General features: G+C 32.0%; 1 protein-coding gene across 1 annotated transcript; it reads left to right on the plus strand.

Moving 5' to 3' along the window:
- The first annotated feature begins 619 nt into the window (after positions 1-619).
- On the plus strand, positions 620-19,251 carry LOC132728014 (von Willebrand factor A domain-containing protein 5A-like). Its single transcript, XM_060713623.1, has 6 exons — positions 620-826; positions 7,353-7,555; positions 10,000-10,219; positions 17,066-17,229; positions 18,498-18,606; positions 19,169-19,251. The coding sequence occupies exons 1-6, from the start codon at positions 739-741 to the stop codon at positions 19,204-19,206; spliced, it is 822 nt and encodes a 273-aa protein (XP_060569606.1). The 5' UTR covers positions 620-738; the 3' UTR covers positions 19,207-19,251.
- Positions 19,252-20,287: the final 1,036 nt, after the last annotated feature.

Raw genomic sequence — 20,287 nt, forward strand, 5'->3', positions numbered from 1 at the left:
ATTAACAGTTAAAATGGCAAATAATTGCTGAAACGCAACGTTGTCTTAATGGTGTTGCAATGCAATGATCCATTAAACCAATGAAGTGTTTCCCTGTCCGGTTATTTGGTCTTGTGCACTAGAACGGCACATGGTGTGCATTTCTAATTCACATGTGCACAAGGTTGGGGATTTTAATTTGAGCTCGACTGTATGTGTTGTTGTTCTCTGTTCTTTCTCGCCATACACTTGCTTATAGCCTAGGGTTTTTGTTTTCATTGCATTTTCATATGCACAGCATTATTTTCCTATCGTCGCCTTACGTTTTCCGATCGAACTGAAAGTACAGGTTAAGATGTGATACTTGGGTTTGGTTACAATCGTATTTCAGTGGGCTTTCTTAAATAGATTATGAATGTTAGACATATTTTCAATCATGATTTTACCGAAATATACCTTATTTTCTTTGGATGTCAAATATATGCATTCGGAAATCTAATACATTAACAAAGATTAAAGTGACAGTCTCTGTTTTTATCACATCTTAAACCATGAGGTAGAACTGTTATCCGAGGTTATTATAAATAAATAGCCTACGTGTTATTTAGTCATTTATAAATTTAGTGTTCGTATACCCGTACAAATTTAACTTCTTTGTAACTTGAAACTTGAATGTTTACAACGATTGCATAAAAGGAATGTCAATACACTTGTAAATAACATTACATAAGTGATTATAATTCTAATTATTTCGTCACGATGAGTTCATCAAATAATGATAACGATGGCATCAGTGAGAAAATGAAGATTTCACCTTACGGATTAGTTAGATCAGAAGACCGCCCGAGTAAGTTTTATTAGTAATATTTCAATAACAGTCAGGATAACTTCCTTGTTGGGATCCAAGGGAACTCCCCGTCAGTGGATCACGATCAGGAATTTAACTTCAAAATCATCCACCGATCGGGAAGCTTTTTGGTCAATATTTGCGTACCTTGGGAGATATTTTTCTGTGCCAAGAAGTTGATAACCCTCTTAAATTCGCATTGATTAATTGATTAATTAATTAAATAATTAAAGCACAAAAAAATAAGACACTTAAAACCCTGGTCTCAATAAATTGATAATGGAATGTTTGAAATATATATATCTAAGACATATTCATCATAAATCAGCAGTTGTTAGACCTTAAATTTATGTAAAAGCATTAACTGGAGCAAAAGTGATTTAAAATAATTGTTTTTAATGTGTTTAATGCTTTTTAACCATGCTTTACTAAATAATATTTTAGGATAAGTGTTGCAGCTTTTTGTACATTTAAATTGTCTGTTTGTTTTTATCTCACCAGATATTACAGTTTCTTTTTTTAAATATGTTGCTGCTCTCTCTATACATGTAAATGTCAAATGGTTGGGGATAACGAATGTTTTATGATCAATGCGAGATTTTCAAACTTTTTTGAATATTTGAGAGGATATTGTTTTGTTTGATTATATGTTGTGCAGCCTGGACTCGTCATTTTTTGTATAAAAGACGTAAACATGAAAAGTACGGTGTCTTATATCGTCCACAAATTTTCGCTAGTAACACGAGATAATTAATTAAGGCCTCAAAAGAGCGAAATATTTAGTTATAAATTTCGCACAGCTTAAATTTTGCTAGTCTCTCAAAATACTAGCGAAATTGAAAAAGTTTGCCTCGATTATTATCGTCTTAATTTTCGTATGCTATGTGTTCTTCACGTGATAATTGTCTGGTTGAAGGACGCGATAATAATCGAAGTATCGAAAAGTAAGACGATAATTTTCGAGTTAAAATGGTTAAATTTCGCTAGTATAAGTGAGTGTCCCTGGTTTGTAAATGGTAAGAGACTAACGAAATTTAAGACATGCAAAATGGTGTACTAAAATTTGCCCTTTATCGGCGAATTTTATCGCGTGTTTACTGGCGTAGAAAATGGATATTGTTTAAATGGGTAATGAATTGTGCGTGTTTGGTTTGGGTGTAGATAAAAATCAGTGCGTTTGGTTTGTTTTATGTTTATATGGATTTGGGATAAATAAAAAGGATAAAAATGCCACATAGTTTTTACGAAACAATTATTTGCCAGAAGATAAAGTCACACTTAAAGGTTGAAGATAACATGGCACAACTATCTACCACATTATGTTATGTTGCGTTTAAGATCCATGTCCCTACTTCAAAGGTTAAGGTGACACTAAATATAGTTTAAAGGTACCCATTTTCACAATAAGAGTTTGAAAGTACACATTCATGTCCAGACTGTAACTTTGTCATGTATTGAAGAATTTTTAAAAAATATTGCCACAAATGTCTACCAAATCAAGAGATCGTGTGGCATCTTAGGCCCATATCAACACCTAGAAGGTAAAGGTCACACTTAAATATTGAAGGTACAAATTAGCGTCACGACTGTAGGTTTATCATGCATTGAAGGATTCTAAATTAACTTGGCATAAATGGCTACTACATCAAGACAATAGGTCACGTTCAACACCCATATCCTTACCACCAATGTCATTGTGATACTTCATTTCACATGGAAAATGTTAAGCAATAAGTTACTTTAATAATATTTTCTTTTAATAATACCTTTCTGCGTGTAGTTTTGATTAAGATTTCCAGACAACGTTATGGTTTGACGTTTCCCAATTAGTGAATTTAGCGTTGAAATGGAAGATTTCATCATGAACAGATTATTTTCTTCCAATTTTCATCTAAACAGCGATTCAGATAAAACTAAAACAAATATGTATCAAGTAGATATAAGGTATAGAAATGAAATTCAATTGAATTTGTCAATAAAGAAAATACTTGATTTTTGTTCTGGGAGACAAGTCTGTCATGAAGAAGTAAGTCATGTCGCAAAGAAGATAGATCTATGGTTACGTACAAAGTCTCTAATTGTATGTGTATTTTTATTCATTATATTTATCACTACACAAAAATTTGATAAAAACAATATTATACTTAATATGTAATTACTTTACATGTGTATCATGGCGTAATTTGCGTACGAAAACAATATTTACAGCGTTCAAATTGTTATCCACTGGATTTTTTCCACTGTTAACAACTATTACTTTGTATATGTGATAAACAGCATACTATATTAACTATATTTGTGTGAGTGAAATGATAAATGAAGTATTGTACTGTACCAGCGCTCATTCAATATCCTTTTAGTTTATGATACATATGTCTATCATCACTTTTGCCACGTTACGTATAGGATATCGACCGAGTACGAGGTCTTTCCTAACCAGAAAGATCGATGTACGAGGCCGATATCCAACTTACACACCGTAAAACTGTATTGGCTCGAGCATTGGCTGATTCGAAACATTTGGTGTAATGCACAAATATTATTTTTAACACAACGCATTAACAGGTAAGCTTTTATCAACGTTCTGCTTTTTAATACAACATTTATTTTGCATTTAAATTTGCTTTTCCCTTTAAAGTAGGCCTAATAATCAAAAAAGCTAAATGTGCGATTTGTCAATAATAAAGTGAATAGGTCTGTAATGGAAGGTATGTTAAAGAATGAATAATTATGTTGATAGTATTTCGTATCAGACGATGCAGATTCTAGGATATTTGCCCACGGACAGTTGTCACCCCCACCCCCGGACGTTTGCCTTTTTTGTTGTTGCTGTTTTGACTTGTCATTTGTCAGAGGTCATCTCATGTATAGATTTTTTGTATGCCAATGGAAACATTCTGTTTCATTTATTTATGGATGCTATTTTAACGATGAATAGGCGATGAATTTTGGTAGCAAACAATTCAACAATAAGATATATTAACATTTTTAAAACAGGGAGGGGGGCAAATGTCCGCCACTTCCAAAGATATGAGGGGGCAAGTGACCGCCACTGCAAAAAGGGGGCAAACTTCCGAGGGGGCAACTGTCCGAAGGGCAATGTCCGGATACCCAGCAGACCACGAAAGACTTACATATGTATATTGTTGGCAAGTGTAAGATACATGATCCGAAAATATTTTAATAAAGCAGATTATAAAGTGTTCTAGAATAAAATATGATAGTTCATCATAAAAGTTTTATACTAAATCACTTATAACTTTATTAACATTTTAAAATCGTAATAAGTATGCTGTGATTACTGCTATATAGTTTCATAGATATGATCATAGATATGAACTTGAAGAGTCCATTTTGTTACATTGTGAGCTTAATGACAGAAAAACCACTTAGATTACTATTACTTTGAAAAATGACGCATTTAAACAAATGTTAAATGTGTCCTAACTTTGATATGCTATCCATTATTTTTTATTCAAAGATTTAATATAGGGATGCTGGAATAATTGCTTAGTGCATTCAATGAACATTATCTTGTTTAAAAAATGCATCCCGATTTTGTAAGACAAGAACATTTTGACAATCATTTACATTTTATTTCAATTTTTATTTTTGATTGCATTTCATGTTTTCATTGTCTGCGCATTGGCAGGTCTATTTTTTCACATGTATTTCATGACCGGGTTTGTCTGACTATAACAGACCTGTGCACGTGCAAAAGATAGACCTCATAACGGACTTTCTTTTGTTTAAACAGGTCTATCCGAAAAATATAGACCTGTCACAAACAATAGAGGAGGTGTGTAAATTAAGAGCTTAACTTAAAATACATGTTAAAATTATAACTTTTTGTACAGAAGTTACGAAACATAAACATAGTAAATATTCTTTCGTTTCAGATGACTGCTTTTCACCGTCTATATCAAGATACCAGTAGTTTTGCTTATATATCGGATACACCGAGTATCACAAACCATAATGTGATACATACGATATTGTATTATAAGATACGACGAAACTCAAAAGTCAGCGAATGATTTTGAAAAATAAACATTGCCATTGAAATATTTTTAATGACGTTTCAAGTATACTGTCCCATCAACAGTATGCGCTTATTAATTCACTTCTTTCAATTTGATGTACAAAAACGATATTGGCTCATTTTCTTTCCGTGGTGCTCGTTTCGGCCACAAAATTGCACAATTTTGCCTTACTGTTTCAAAATGTTTGCGTCATTTGCTGGTTATTACTGGATATTCAATTTACTTTAAAGAAATAAATGAAACAGCTTTCTGATTAGCTGGAAACAATATAGATACTAGTACGCAAGTTGAAATGTAAATTTCCCTTGCATTTAAATAGAGAAAAAAATATTTCCAGTTACCTAAAAAACAAGTAGCCTTCACCAAGAGCTCAATAAATATTTCTTGTCACAGGTGTCGCATTCATATGTCTATTCGCCCATAAGAAGGGTTACTTTGCAACTCTTCAAAACTCTTAGTAATATTAAATTGTTTAGAGCAAATGTATATATACCGTGTTCCTGTCAGGTAACTATGCGTTAACAGTCTCAGTTTGTACACAATTTTAATATTTGTACAGCTTACTACTCATCCTGAAGTTTGGACAAAAGTATGATTATTTCGTGAATGATGTAGCAGGAATAATAGCTAATATACAACTAATATTTTCAAATAGTTGATTTCTTTCTTTATAATGATATCAGCTGTACCAACATCCTAAAGATCTTTTGACCGAATGCTTTTTACATTATTGTCTATATCATTTTGGTCTCCTTTAAAACCATAGAGCTATCTCCTTGGCGACATGACTACCTCCTTCACGACAGCACTGTATCGCAGAATAAATATCGAATACTTTCTTTAATAAATAACCCTTGATTTAAATTTAATTTGACTTCTAGACCTTAAACCTACTTGAAACGTGATCGTTATTAATCTGGATTGCTATTTAAATGAAAATTAGAGGGAAAATAATCTGTTTCTTGATGAAACGGTCCATTGCTACGCAAAATTTGCCAACTGGAAAACGCCGCTACAACTTTATTTCAAACACAAATTTGTCAACTTAAATCAAATATTATATGGTATGGTATTCTTCAAATTTCGATATTTGGTGTAGTGTTTTCAAAATTTATAAAAAATAGTCTTTACCTTTGTTGACACTAATCGCATCTTTTCGGCCCTTTCTGGCAGTCTTCGAATGATATCCGAGGACGTTTCGATTGTATTGACGACATGCACTAATTCAGAAGTAGCGATAGAGCGAAATACCGTATACCTAAAGAGATAACTCTATCGTTTACCAGGCGTGTTAAATATTACAATATATATATAGAAACTGGACGGCATTTGGAAATACCGAGACAAGAGTGACTTTTTCAACACTGTTTTCAAAATGATAACGATTCTTAATTTGCGGTAAATTTATTATTTGCGAAAAAGGTTTTGATAAAATTTGATGGTGTTGGTTTTGCTCTATTTAATCGATGAATTTCATGTATTTTTAATTTAGAAAAATATTTTCCCAACAAAGACAATGTTTTATATCTCCATGTTGCAGTCATGATTATACCTAACATAATTTTTGACTTGATTAATAAAACTCAAAATGGAAAAAAAGAACAGTGCATTGTTTGTTCATGAAATTATGTAAATTATCGATAACTATTATAAATAGGAAAAACATGTCGTAGATAAATATGTGTATGGTAGACACATTTAAATATTGATTAAATTGTGAATTTAGGGCCGGGTGCATTTATTTTCAAAATATATTGTTGTTGTTGATGATGTTGTTGTTGCCGTCGTCGTCATAAAGAAAATCTTACTCGAGTGATATACATTTGTATGGCCGTCATGTTTGTGGTACTTTGTTATTTCTAGAAAAACTAACATACAGTATCTGAACATTTGCGTAAAATTTGACTTTCAGTCGTATCTTGGAATCAGTTACAGCTCCGTGTGGTGTTTTGATTTTCAGACCAATTATTTTTGAAATTTGTTAGATTGCTTGTTTTGTTGATTTCTAGGTCAAATTTGATAAAAGGTCATCTTGTTTGAGAACTGGGTCACAGAGCTTAAAAATGGAAAATCTTATAATTCAAATGGTGACATTTTCATTAATTTGAAATTTTGAAAGTTTTGTTGTGTTCTCTATAGCACACGTTGGAATATGAGTGATCTTGTGTTCAGCCCTAATATCCGCGAAATGTGTCAGAGAGATTATTTCGGCTTATTTACCTGTAGTTTTCGATAGTTTTCCTAAAAGCAGTTGTACATGTACTGAAAAGTGAGCGCAGTGACCGTCATGGTTCTCTGGTAGTATTTTGCTTTTTTATTGATTTTATTTTACTGGAAAAGCTAATACATAGTATCTTAAAGTTTCCAATCATAACATTAGCTAAAATTCAGACTTTCATTTGTATATGGAATCAGCGACAGGTCTGTGTGTTGGACAAGTAAGTTTAAACAAATCATATACTGTTTTTCAAACATTATTTCAGTTCCATTAAAGTCTATAAAAGTAGATGTTCAGATATTTGGCTATGTAGCAGAAGTGACATCCTTGCTGACCTACTTCAATACTGAGGAAACACCAGTTGAGGCGGTGTTTACATTCCCTGTAGATGATGGCAGTGCAGTGTTTCAGTTTGAGGCTCACATTGATGGCCGTCATATTGTCGCTGAAATCCAGGAACGTGAGCAGGTTGGTTTTATACAATTTTAAATATTTTATACTCCTGATAAAAGAGAGCATGTAGTTGTTATGTTTATCTGTCCGTATCATGAAGCCCCACCTTTCGACTTCCTGGTATTCTTCACCAACCTAACCTACCATTATGACCTTTTTCCTAGGACATAATTTATTTCTTCTTATTTCAACTGACTTCCTATCCAAAATAAAAACCTTCCAGTAATCAAATTACATTTACAAACCCATTCATCATGTTTAGGAATTTTTTACTGTAATGAATCTATCAGCAGAATAGCAGTGTATAATTAGTACTGGTCTTTTACACACTTTCCGCAAGGGTAGAATCAATTGGCACCTGTAGGGTAAAGGTTAATGATAATTTTGTTTCAGAATGATATGAAATATTGTCATTTTCGCACAGTTCTTCTATATTGATAGCATATTGTTATTTATACATGTAAATGTTCTTTTATGTTTGTATGTAATGTTTTTATAATAATATAACAAAAAGTTATGTATTTTCAAGACAGAGATAATTTTCCAAAAGGATTGAGAATATTTATTAACCAGGTTTTACAATTTTGAAAATTCTTGTTATTAGATAAGTGAGTGGCGGATGTTCGGATGTCATCAAACAGTTTCTTGTTACATATTTAATTTAACTTGGTATTCAGGAATCTGATGTTGACACTCTGCCTAAGATTGCTTTTGGTCCTCCAAGGGTCATATAACTGTTACTAAAGAGGAAACATGGGTTTCCGGTCAAAAACTAGAGTAAGACTGGGAATTTTGTTATCAGCAAGGTTGTGTGAAGACCACACTCGGATGTGAGTTTGGCCTTTGGTCAATATCACTGTTGCTAAATAAAAGAAAAATATTTTAGCGTTTACTTCAGTTATGAATAAGATGCTATAATATGGTTTATAGCTCGAGTTGAGATCTCGCTTAGGATTGCTATTGCGCCCTAAGGTCAATGTAAAAGCCGCTGGTACTTAAATAGAGAAAATGGTTTGCGTTTGATAACAATAGTTTGGAATAAGATAGTGAATTCAAACTTAGTATATAGCGATAAACTGTTGCTTGAAATAGCACAATGTTTTTTGCCAGTCGATATCCAGAGTTATGAATGAGATTAAACTCAGTATAAATCAAGGAGATCTCGCTTGGGACTTTTGTTTTTCTCCCTAGTGTCAAGGTCAATATATCTGTCAAGTAATTGTTACTTAAATCGTAACAATGAGATGTTGTTATGAACTAAGTATATAGCAAGTTTGTGTAGAGAGATCTCGCTTATAATAGCGTTTAGTACCTCTTTGTTAATTGCTAAGGTCACTAACTATTTGTAAATAAAAACGGAAATAGTTGTTCACTGACAGGTAGGTATGAGATATGGTAATCAAACTTATTATAATGCAATCATAGTTGAGTCTTTATCGGGGATTCTTTTTGGACACCCTCGGGTCACAGGTTCACAGGTAAAGAAAAAAATATTAATAAATACTTGACAAAACAGTACTTGTGACAAAACAGAAATCAGATAATTCACGCCTTACCTTGACCAACAATAAAATTCCAATAGATGTCTATTTAACATATTAAATATCCTATATGTTGTAATAAAGGTTGTTACCACACTTTAGTGAAATTTTATATATGTATATTATTATGCTTCTAAAACAATTTTCAAACATCGAAGGATATGTAAAATATGTACTGAAAATATTTGTCCACATTATATGCAATCTCTAAAATATTTGCATTAATTCCTTATTGAAAAAAATTGACTAAGACTTTATGGAAAATGAATTTCTAATTACCTTCCATTAGTAACATGAAATGTAAATTCGGTAATATTTAATAATTTAATATTCGGTAAAATAATGCTTTTGGAACTTACAATATTGATAAATCATCAATTGAGCATTATATTCATAATATTAAACCATAAAAATTTGAGTTACAGGATCTTTTGTCTAGAATTATTTTAGAGGGTAATATTTTAATATATTACTTATAAAAATATGTTTGCTTCTTTATGAGTGTTTTAAAAATGTTTTATCCGAAACAATTTTAAATATATACACTAAATTCTGTTATTTATATTTTCGTATTGCCATGGAGCATATTGTAAGTTATCGATATTCTATAAGCGCGGTGATGTGTTGTACATATCTATATCAAAATAATAGTAAAAATGATGTTTAGGAGCACTTATTATGTTCCTTTTAAATATAAATATATTAAATATTAAATATAGCAACAATTTAAATGTATAAAGAATAAAGTGTTGCATTTTCTTTGCTAATTATATTTGTGTTTTCTTGTATATCTAATGAATGTAATAACAAAGGAGAAAATAAGTACATCTGACAATATGATATTTTTATGTTATTGTTAAAAAGTTATATGCAGATAATCCTGTACATTGATTTGTAGTGCTTTACATTTTATCTCAGGCTCAACTGACTTATGACGATGCTGTTCAAAGTGGAAAAACAGCAATGCTGCTAAAAGAAGACAGTTCTGCCGGGGATATCTTCAGTTGTATGCTTGGTAATCTACCAGCTAAAACTGAGGCATCATTGGTGATGAAATATGTGATTGAGTTACCACAAGAACCTGATGGTCAACTAAGATTCACACTCCCTACTGTACTTAATCCAAGATACTCTCCAGGTAGAAGTATATTAATTAAAGCAGTATATTTGCTTTACCCCTCAGTCTGCTGGAACCTAAGTGATCGGCCAACATCGAGCCAAGCCAGCATGCCCGTCCATGCAGTCTGACCAGGTGGTAAGCTCAGTTAACGTTTTATATGCCCGATGACCAAAGTGGCATAAAAGATGCTCTGTCTTTTGACTATCGAATACTATAATTGAGCAAGGGGCAAGTGCCTCTTTATTAAACAGAAAAAAAATATTAAAGAAAAGAAAAACAATAAAAGAAAAAAAGAAATGGTCCTGTATCAGATTTCGGTCGCGCGTCCGTCCGCTTTGCGTTAGACAATCGTAGACAATTGGTTACCGCAGGGTTACTTTTGAAGGATTTCAAAGATTGTGTTTATATTTGGAATGAAAGTATGATATATTCATATCGAAACACAAGTTAAGATCGAGAGTTATGCCCCCTCTTGACCAATTATTTGTTAATGCAGAATTTATTTTGAAAGATTCCATTGTTTGTCTTTATATTTGACTTGTAAGAATGTCATGTCAAAGCACAGGTTAAGTTCGATTTTCGCAACTCTGTTATTATTGACAGAATTATGCCCATTTCAAAGAAAATTTTCTTTTAAATTATTGGGTAACGCAGGATAACTTTGAAGGATTTCAATGATTGTGTTTATATTTGGCCCGTAAGAATGCGTTATCAAAACACAGGTTGAGATCGATTTTTGCAGCTATCATTTAATCAGTGATTAGACTTAATATAAGCCCATTTTAACCAAATTATCTGTAAAATTACTGTTATCTGCATGGTAACTTTTGAGGGATATTGTTTAACGATGTGTAAATTGTTAATGTTGCATCTTTGCCGACAGCATCTTGATTTGTTAAAAAAGCGAAATGAAAGGAAAAAAACGACATACATGCTTTATAAAAGATGTATTTATTTTCATTTTAGGTATCAACAGCAAAATGCAATATTTGTACTTGAATTTATCGAAACAGAATTCATACCGCTTTCCCCATTTTTTATCCTAACAGTAGTCCAAGCGTTATCGATAATAAATAGATTACGCGCAAAGCAGATACAAATTGCTAAAGCAACGGTGTCCTATTTCGTCCACAGATGTTTTCCAGTAACACGCGATAATTTTCGCCTCAAAGGGCAAAATTAAGCTGTAAATAAACATGTCTTAAATTTCGCCAGTCTCTCGAGCGCCCTTTTCTTGAGAACAGGGAAACAGGTACTAGCGAAATTTGAAAAGTTCGCCTCGATAATTATCGTGCTAATTTTAGTATGTTGTGTGATCTAAAGGCTAAAAATCACAAAAAGGGTATCGTAATTAAACACGAGATAATAATAACCTCTAAAAAGCGAAATTTTAACTGAATTTCGCATGTTTCGTATGCTTGGTTTTTGTAATACTACATCATTGCGTATAGCTAACGGTAGAATTGGTGATACCAGTTCAACCAACGATAATGTAGTTCAACTGACTATTTGGTTTTGAATGATAATGATTGTAAGCGGATTAATACATTTCAATGTTACCGTTTAACGAATACAGTGATCATGCACCACTCTTCTTTGAAATTACTATTAATTCTCTGATAAGTTATCAAAATATAAATGATTATGAAAATACCTCGGAGTATAAAAGGTCAGATGATCACAAGACAAACTTTAGACGTGATATCATTTCAAAGCTTCCCGAGTTTAATACAGTTTTACTCAGTATCATTACATTAGAGAGCCTTTCTATTGATAATTTAGTTGATGTTTTTTCCTCGTACTTTAAAAATTCGCGGATATCATGCAATATGCATGCTACATCATGTAATAAAGAGTGGTTTGATCGCGAGTGTGTAGAATAAAAGAAACTGTATATTTTAGCGCTTAATTCATTTAATGGAAACAAATAAATAGATAACAGACAATTACTTTTTGAGCATAAACGTTCTTATAAACTTTTAATGCGAAAGAAAAAAAAGAAGAGTTTTTCAGACTAAAAAGTCGCGCGAATTATGCGAACTTCGTAAATCTAAACCAAAGCAATTTTGGACTCATTTTAAGTCTAAACTTCAAAATTGTTCAAACGATGTAAAACCTGAAGAATTTCGTGAGTATTTTTCTAGTTTGTTCGATGATATAAGATCTACACGTATAGAAGATGTAGAAATTTTATCTTTGAAACAGACTTTAATATAAATAATCCATCTTTTGAATGCCTGAATACGCCTATTACGTCTAATGAAATACTAATGGCAATTAAAGATCTTAAGCGAAATAAGTCACCATGTCTTGCCGATAATTTACTAAATGAGTCTTTCATTGAGCCGTCCGACATATTTATCGGCCATATCACAGACTGTTATAACACTATATTTCATTCCGGTCATTTCTAATCGTATGGTCTTATGGTTATATCGTACCATTATATAAAAAAGGGAAATAAGATGGTACAGAATAATTAGAGAGGTATAACATTAGTTAGCAATGTTGGTAAACTATTTACAAAGGTATTAACAAAACTGGTTGAAAATTGGGCGCGTGATATCAATATACAGTCGGACGCACAATTCGGTTTTCGTTCAGGTGTAAGCACCGTTGATGCAATTTTTGTTTTGCATTCTTTAGTGGAATGAATACTATCCCAAAATTCACGTCTTTATTGTTGTTTTATAGACTTTAAAAAAAGCTTTCAATTCAATCTATCGTTATGCTCTTTGGTATAAACTTTTTAATCTTGGACTAGATGGTAAATTGATCAGGATTTTTAGAGATATGTACTCTTCGGTGTCTTCCTGTGTTAAGCACTGTTATACTTTGTCAGACTTTATTGATATATCGATTGGTCTAAGACAGGGCCAAAATAATTCACCGACTTTGTCTGCTTTATTTCTGGAAGATCTGGAACAAAACTTAAGGAATGATGATAATTATAACGATAAGGGTTTCACTTTTTATGATATATGTATCATTATTTTACTGTTTGTCGACGATATGGTTATATTTGGAATGTCAATTTAAGAATTGCAAGCAATCGAATCTAAATAATTTAAAGTTTTATTGTGATAAATAGGGCCTCGAGGTCAACACAGATAAAACTAAAACAATTATTTTAAGGAAGAGGGGAAGCATCAGAGAAAATGAAAAATGGTCATACGATAATACTTTATTAGAGACTGTTGATAACTTCAACTATTTGGGTGTAGTTTTTAATTATACGGGGTCTTTTCAACTTCATAATCAGTATGCTATAGGAAAAGCTATGAGGACCCAAAATGTTCTACTTCTTAATATTAACAAATATGATGTGACCCCTTCCGGTTGACTCCAACTCTTTGATGCATTTGTTGCCTCATAATTAAATTATTCTTGTGCAATATGGGGTTTTACAAAATCTAAAGGATATAGAAAAAATTCACTTAAAATTTTGCACTCATTGTTAGGCGTTAAACACAGTACATATACTGCAGCAGTTTATTCGGAGTTAGGCCGACGTCCTCTTCATGTTCAAAGATATGTTCAAATGATAAGATTCTGGTTACATATTCTTCATTCAAATAATTATATCTTAAAGTCTGCTTTTTTAAACATCAATTAGTCTTCATGATAATGGTTATAACTCCTGGGCAGCTAAGGTTCATTCTATTTTAAATGAATATGGATTCACAGATGTATGGTTCAACCCAATGCAATACAGTCCAAAACAGTTTGTTGAAATATTCAAACGTAGATAAGTTGATTGTTTTATACAAAAGGTAAATGCCGACATTCAGTCTAGTTAACTTTTGTCTAATCTGTACATGTATGTACATTTGATTGACAAATTTGAACCTGCATATTATCTTGAGAATTTATTCATTAAAACCCACAGACAAAGTTTATCTCGTATTAGGTTATCTTCTCATAAATTAAAGATAGAGGTAGAGAGATATGGTCCTAATAGACATCGACGTTCTGAAAGAAAATGTGAATTATGTGATCTTCAAGAAATTGAGGATGAATTTCATTTTATTATCATTTGCAATTGTTACACTGCATTACGTAGGGAGTTCATTAAGCCATGTTTATACAGAAGGCCGAGTATATTTATTTGCAGCTTTTAAAGTTACTGTAACAAAAAAAAGATTCGAAATAATTGGACTTTCTAAATACATCATCTTTGCTACGAAGCGTCGATAAAACCTAATTGATATTACGATTAAAAAAAACTATTATATTAGTATGCGCATGATAATTTTGCTCATTAAAAGTGGCAGTATGGTATTTATCATGTATTTTGAATCGTTAATTCACTACATATCAGATATATGAAAGTCATTTTTGCAATGTATTTACAATGCAAACTTTGTATTGTTTAAATATGGATTTAAGAACCTTCTCAACGAAATTTCGCTATAGTAGAAGATCCAAAAATCTATAAGAAAATTGCTTTATTAAAAATGTATAAAGTAGATAATAAAAAAAAACAAAATAATGATATGATTTTAATCAATGATGGTGATAATCTCAATCAATATATGGTATTACAAAAAACAAAATTACGTCAATACGAACTGGCTAGTATATCAACATCATTAATTGAAGATGTTAAATTAAAGTTAGTTTTTCCTAAAGCAATCACTAATCTTTGGTTGTTTCGATGGTAAAGTCAAGCCATGGCGATCTCAACATTGTGCAGATTGTGAAATGCGTCCTCCGGAATCTCCTTGTTTTTTTTCTCTTTTTTTTCAAAGAAAGACCGTATTGTCGAAACTGAGGCTAAAACATCTTCTTTAGTAACGTCGACGAATGGGCCGTATCAATATCGTCGTCGTCCTCACTATCGCTGAGCGTACAAGGCGACCGTGAAGGTAGCTGGAGATCAGAAATTATTTCATCATCCGTCATTTCTTCTGTAGCCACAACACTGACGTCAAGGTCAACAACATCAAACAATGTAACCTAGGCATATATATTTAAAATTGATAAAAAATGACGTAAAAAGCTTTTAACTTGGCGTTAAGAGTGCTAAAAATTGTCTACAGTACACATCACCTACATGTACAATACACTTTTTTATTAATGATCCGTATTAACTAAATCTTAAGTATTCAACAACTTTACTTTCGTAAGAAACTGATAAAAGATTTTACTACATGCATTATCTTGACAAATTGTTATCAAACAAACCTCTGTCTGCGTTTTTCTGCACAACATTGCAAGTGGTAACGACTCTTGGTAGCCTTCCATCAACAACTCCTGCTTCACCACATATGGTTTTAGAAACTATGCCATGTCTCATCTTGAATTGGTCTATCCAACCACGATTTGGCATGAAACAAGTCCCATTTTGTGAACAAGGTCCGAACATTTGCCCAACAATATCTGCCCAGAAAAAGGTAAATTCTGAGCTCGAGCTCCTTTAAACCAACTGAAAAGGGCCTTCTCGATGCCCTCATAATTTCCAGAGGGGGTGTCTCTTTATGCTAGGCGAGAGCGAGGATGCTTGGTATGACTCACGCACGTTTTTCTTTCCAATTTCTTATGATTGTCGATAAAGTGCTAGGCGTATTCCAAATTTTTCAGCGATATCCTTTTTCTTTAAACCTTTTAGAACTTCACTTAAAATTTCAAATTTTGTCTCCAAATTAATAGCTTTCGTTTTAAACCTCTATCCATTTTAAATCAAATAATCACAATAAAAACTGATACACACGTAGGTCTAGAAATAAATCAGCTCAAGTCACATTTCATGGGAATGTTTATACTTTTAACAATCGAATTATTATAATGCCTTTTAAACATCTTTTAAAACTTGTCACGAAAAGATATCAAGCCCTCTTTTCATCGCATGATCAATAGAGATGTTATAATTAACACCTGGAGGCAGTCAGTCTTCTCTTTGTTGTACTGTCAAAAATCGATTTCGCTATAACTGTGCTGATTTACGTTAAAATATGTATCACGAGACCTCAGAATCCTTACGTTATAACCGTTTTTTTTTCGCTGTATCCATATTCGTTCTAAGCATGTAAGGAGCCATATAAATAAAGAAAGGTTAAATTCGGGGAATTGATTTCCTTTCGATATAACCATTTTTTCGTTTTAAACGTTTATTGAGCTTCGCTGTATATACTTTTGTTTAACAATGTTTGTTTTCAATATAATCGTACCATGACTTATGATTTAATATGTATTACGTGCTTTGTAATATGAATATGTACAAATATGTATACGTCAATAAATTATATCTATCTATTAAATTTTTTTAGTCTCTCGTGCGATAATTATCCCCCATCAACGCGATAAATATCGCGTGAGTAACACAACATACGAAAAATAAGACGATAATTATCGAGTTGAAATTGTTGAATTTCGTTAGCATAAATGTCCCTGGTCTATTGGAAAGGCAATGATGATCGTTTGACAGACTACCAAAAATTTAAGATATGCGAAATTAAGTATCAAATTTCGCCTTTTAGATGCAACAATTATCGCAAGTTTGCTAGCGGAAATTTTGTTGGCGAAATAGGACTTACATGTTTAAATATTATTTCAAGATAAATAAATCACAAAGGTATTTAGAAGAACCTTACTAAGCAAAATATCTCTATTTAGCTATTTTTGTGATAATTTGTCAAGTTGTCGAATAATGCAAACGTCCTCTTTTGGAGATGACACCTGTACCTGATTTATACTATTAATATTTTGTGATTACAGAGGCAGTGAGTTTTTCACACTCGAAAAATAGATAGCATGTTTCTTTTTTTTTCATTTCAAAAGTGATTTGGGAAAACTTTAAAAATTTGAATGGTGAAATAAAAAATTATAATATTAATTAGATTTTTGCGTTTGTTTTATAAATAGGCGGAGAAGTTGCTGCTGAGGGTGCCACATATGTTCCACCATCTAAAGTACCGTATGAATTTAGCTTGATTGCTACAATTAAAGGTTACCATAAAGTAACCTCAGTCACCTCAGAAACAATCTCATTAAATGTCCATTTTGAGGAGAACAAGAAGATAGCAAAGGTGAGTGAAAATTGTGGTGAATAAATTAAACTTCCCGCAGATCTGTAACATATTATCTTTGATATAGACTGATATGATAACAAAAGAAGAAAGTATACAGTTTGAATTAGCAAGGCATGACACATTTTGAAGACGGAAATAAAAAAAAAGTATTGTCTATATTTCATTGACTAAATAGTACCGTATGAATGAGACTTTGAAGTTTGAAGTCTCGGCAACAATTTTTGTATATTGACATTAAAGTACCGTGTATATTTGTTTTAACTGTAAAAACAAGTTTGAGCATATATCTTTCTTAATTTAACAGATTAAATGAAAACAATATGAAAAGACAGACCGTTTTCAAAGTTCATTGACATAAACAGACTTTCCGAATAAACCTAGTATAACTTTATCTGTCCAAATATGAATTAAACTACAACCTAAAATTTCATACTGTCATTTCTGAGATGCAACTTAACACTTACAGACCAGCATTTGCTGCTTGAATAATTTGCCAAATCTCTTTATATTCATAAACTTGTTATGCAATTGAATCAATATCGATAATAAAAATTACATTCATTAGATATGTACGAAAGACCGGTGGGGAATTTCAACGTTTTGAATACTCAGTTCTATTTTTGTGAATTCAAGATTTTAGCCTCACGTACCAATTAACGATTTCGACTTCAAGAATAAACGACTTTAACTTCAAAAATTCACGATTTCAACTTCCTGAAGATGACATCGTGAATTAGTGATGTTGAAATCGTGAGTTTGTGAAGTTGAAATCATGAATTCATGACGTTAAAATCGTGAACCAATTATGTTGGAATCGTGAATTCATGGAACTGAAATCGTGAATTCTTGAATTACGTATGCTGAAATCGTGGAAGTTAAAATTTTGAATTTACGGGAATGAAATTCATGAAGTTGGAATATCCCCACCGGCCTCTTGTAGATATGATAAATCTGCTACTGTTCATCTATAATCAACGCAATCCTCTCTAGACAGGTGTCTTACCATTATTTGTCACTAGAGCAATTTGTTTTAACTTTTGGAAAGTTTGAAAAGTTACAATACCTTGATTTGCTTAAACTTAATAAAACCACATTACTCTTGTCAAGCATCTTGTGAAAATTGGCCGTTGGTGCTATTAACTTGTTATTTGAGAAAGTGGCACTGTCAATAAAACACAAACTGTTTTGTAGGTTACCTTTTTATTACATGTAAGTATTGGTGATGCTTTAACTTGTTTACTTTTTAAGTTATGATTATATACCAGGTAAGCCTTGGTGATGATTTCAAGTTTGACCACGATCTTAGATTTGTTGTGCAGTATGAGTCACCTTATTCTCCTCAGATTGTCCTTGAAGACGGAAATCCAGATGCCGGTGAGAAACTTATGAAATACATTTAATTTAATATGTTAGTGAAAGACGGGGACTTGACCGGTTCCCCAAAAGTAGTTTTTACAGTAAAGCCGGGTCTGTTATCCCGGGTTTTTTGATAAAAACCCAAAATCTAATATATTGCTAAGTTTTTTTAATTTTTTAATATTGAAAACAATTTTTTCTTTTTTAAAAAATTTTAAACTCATTCCCAAGCCTGATTCACGTTTTATACAGTAATATACAGTGTTGATATGGCTTCTCATTTTAAAGATCCCCCAAAGAATGCTGCAACTGTTTACAAAGAAACATGCTTAAACTTAAAGGTCATGGCGAGTGATTGAAAATGCCTTTTTTGTCATATAGTTTTATCAAATACAGCTAGTGTATGTGTTCGGTCCATTAGTTTTGTATGCTAAGTCTTCAAAATAAATACACATGATCATCTTAAATAATGTTTGCAAGACATATGTTCCGTACGTCAAGGTCATGTTTGTAGGTAAAATGTCAAATACTCTCAGGCTTACAACTTATTCATTTTACTTGGATTTTCAAAATATGTTAGATATATCTACACCGAAGTCAGATGATGTGTTATTCTGAAGACAGATGTCTGCACCTCCAAGGGTTCATCTGTAAATCAAAAGGCAATTCTCTTTTCTTTATATTTTTTGATTCCTTGATGTATTTTCAATTGCCAGTTTCTTCTACAATATGTTTAATTTGCTTTTCTTCTTTTAAAGGTTGTCTGTTAAGGAGAATATTAAGTTTCAGTTTTCACCCAAAAGCCCTTTAAAATTTAAATCCTTGTTTAGTAGATCTATTTAAATATAGCCTTAGATATCTTTTACTTGTAAGCAAAATAATAATATTTTCATACTTTGGACAAAAATATTTTTTTGTTAAAGGGTTTAAAAAAAAAATTTTTTTATAATAAACATTTTTAAGGGTTTGCTTCACTAATGCAACAAAAATTTTATATGCGTTTAAAAGGGTAAATTTTGGGATAATATTATGGTTTTAAAATTGTGCTTTTTTTTAAAATTAAATTTTTTAATGAACATTCCCCAATTGGGTTTAAACAAAAGTTGACTTTTAAATTTAAATCTAAAAATTTTTTATGAACGGGCCGTATTTTCAAATGCAAAAAGAAGCTCTTTTTCTTTTCCTGAAAAGGGTTTGCCAAGCAATGTTACTTCAACATTAATTCAGTTTTTTGGGTCACCTACTATTTTTGTTCTCAAGGTTTTTAAGGGTTATTAAGAAAAGTAAAATTTCCAGAGGTGTTTTTTTGCGTGTAAAGGGGAAATGCAATTAAATCCGTAAATGGTATTTTTCTACACACTTCAAGAGTTATTTTTCATTATTATGCAATGTAGGCCTTTGCCAGTTGAAAGATATAACAGTCGTTCAGTCTGCACGAACATTTGATTTTACTTTTTGTTTGACAAACCTTTCCCATGGGCAAAAATGGAAATCCAGAATATTAAGTTCAGAGCAGTCATAAAGTTCCCCACAAAAGAAATCCATCGCCGCAAGAGTGTTGTTGGTAAAAGGAACCCCGACGTAATTTCAAATCGTGACTAAACTGTCAGTAGTTCCTTAGAAGAAAGACACAAGAAAGGGGCGCCCTGGGTGAAAGTAATTTAGGGAAAAATTGGGTCAGCAAAATCGTCAGCAAAGG

Source organism: Ruditapes philippinarum, unplaced genomic scaffold (genome assembly GCF_026571515.1).
Source record: "Ruditapes philippinarum isolate M1 unplaced genomic scaffold, ASM2657151v2 ctg388_1_1_1_1, whole genome shotgun sequence".
NCBI classification, from domain to species: domain Eukaryota; kingdom Metazoa; phylum Mollusca; class Bivalvia; order Venerida; family Veneridae; genus Ruditapes; species Ruditapes philippinarum.

Coding starts and splice junctions, on each gene's coding strand:
- LOC132728014 (XM_060713623.1), top strand. CDS start 739: ATGAGTTCATCAAATAATGATAACGATGGCATCAGTGAGAAAATGAAG. Junction 17,230..18,497: donor AGAACAAGAAGATAGCAAAG/GTGAGTGAAAAT, acceptor ATTATATACCAG/GTAAGCCTTGGTGATGATTT. Junction 18,607..19,168: donor AGACGGAAATCCAGATGCCG/GTGAGAAACTTA, acceptor AAAATATGTTAG/ATATATCTACACCGAAGTCA.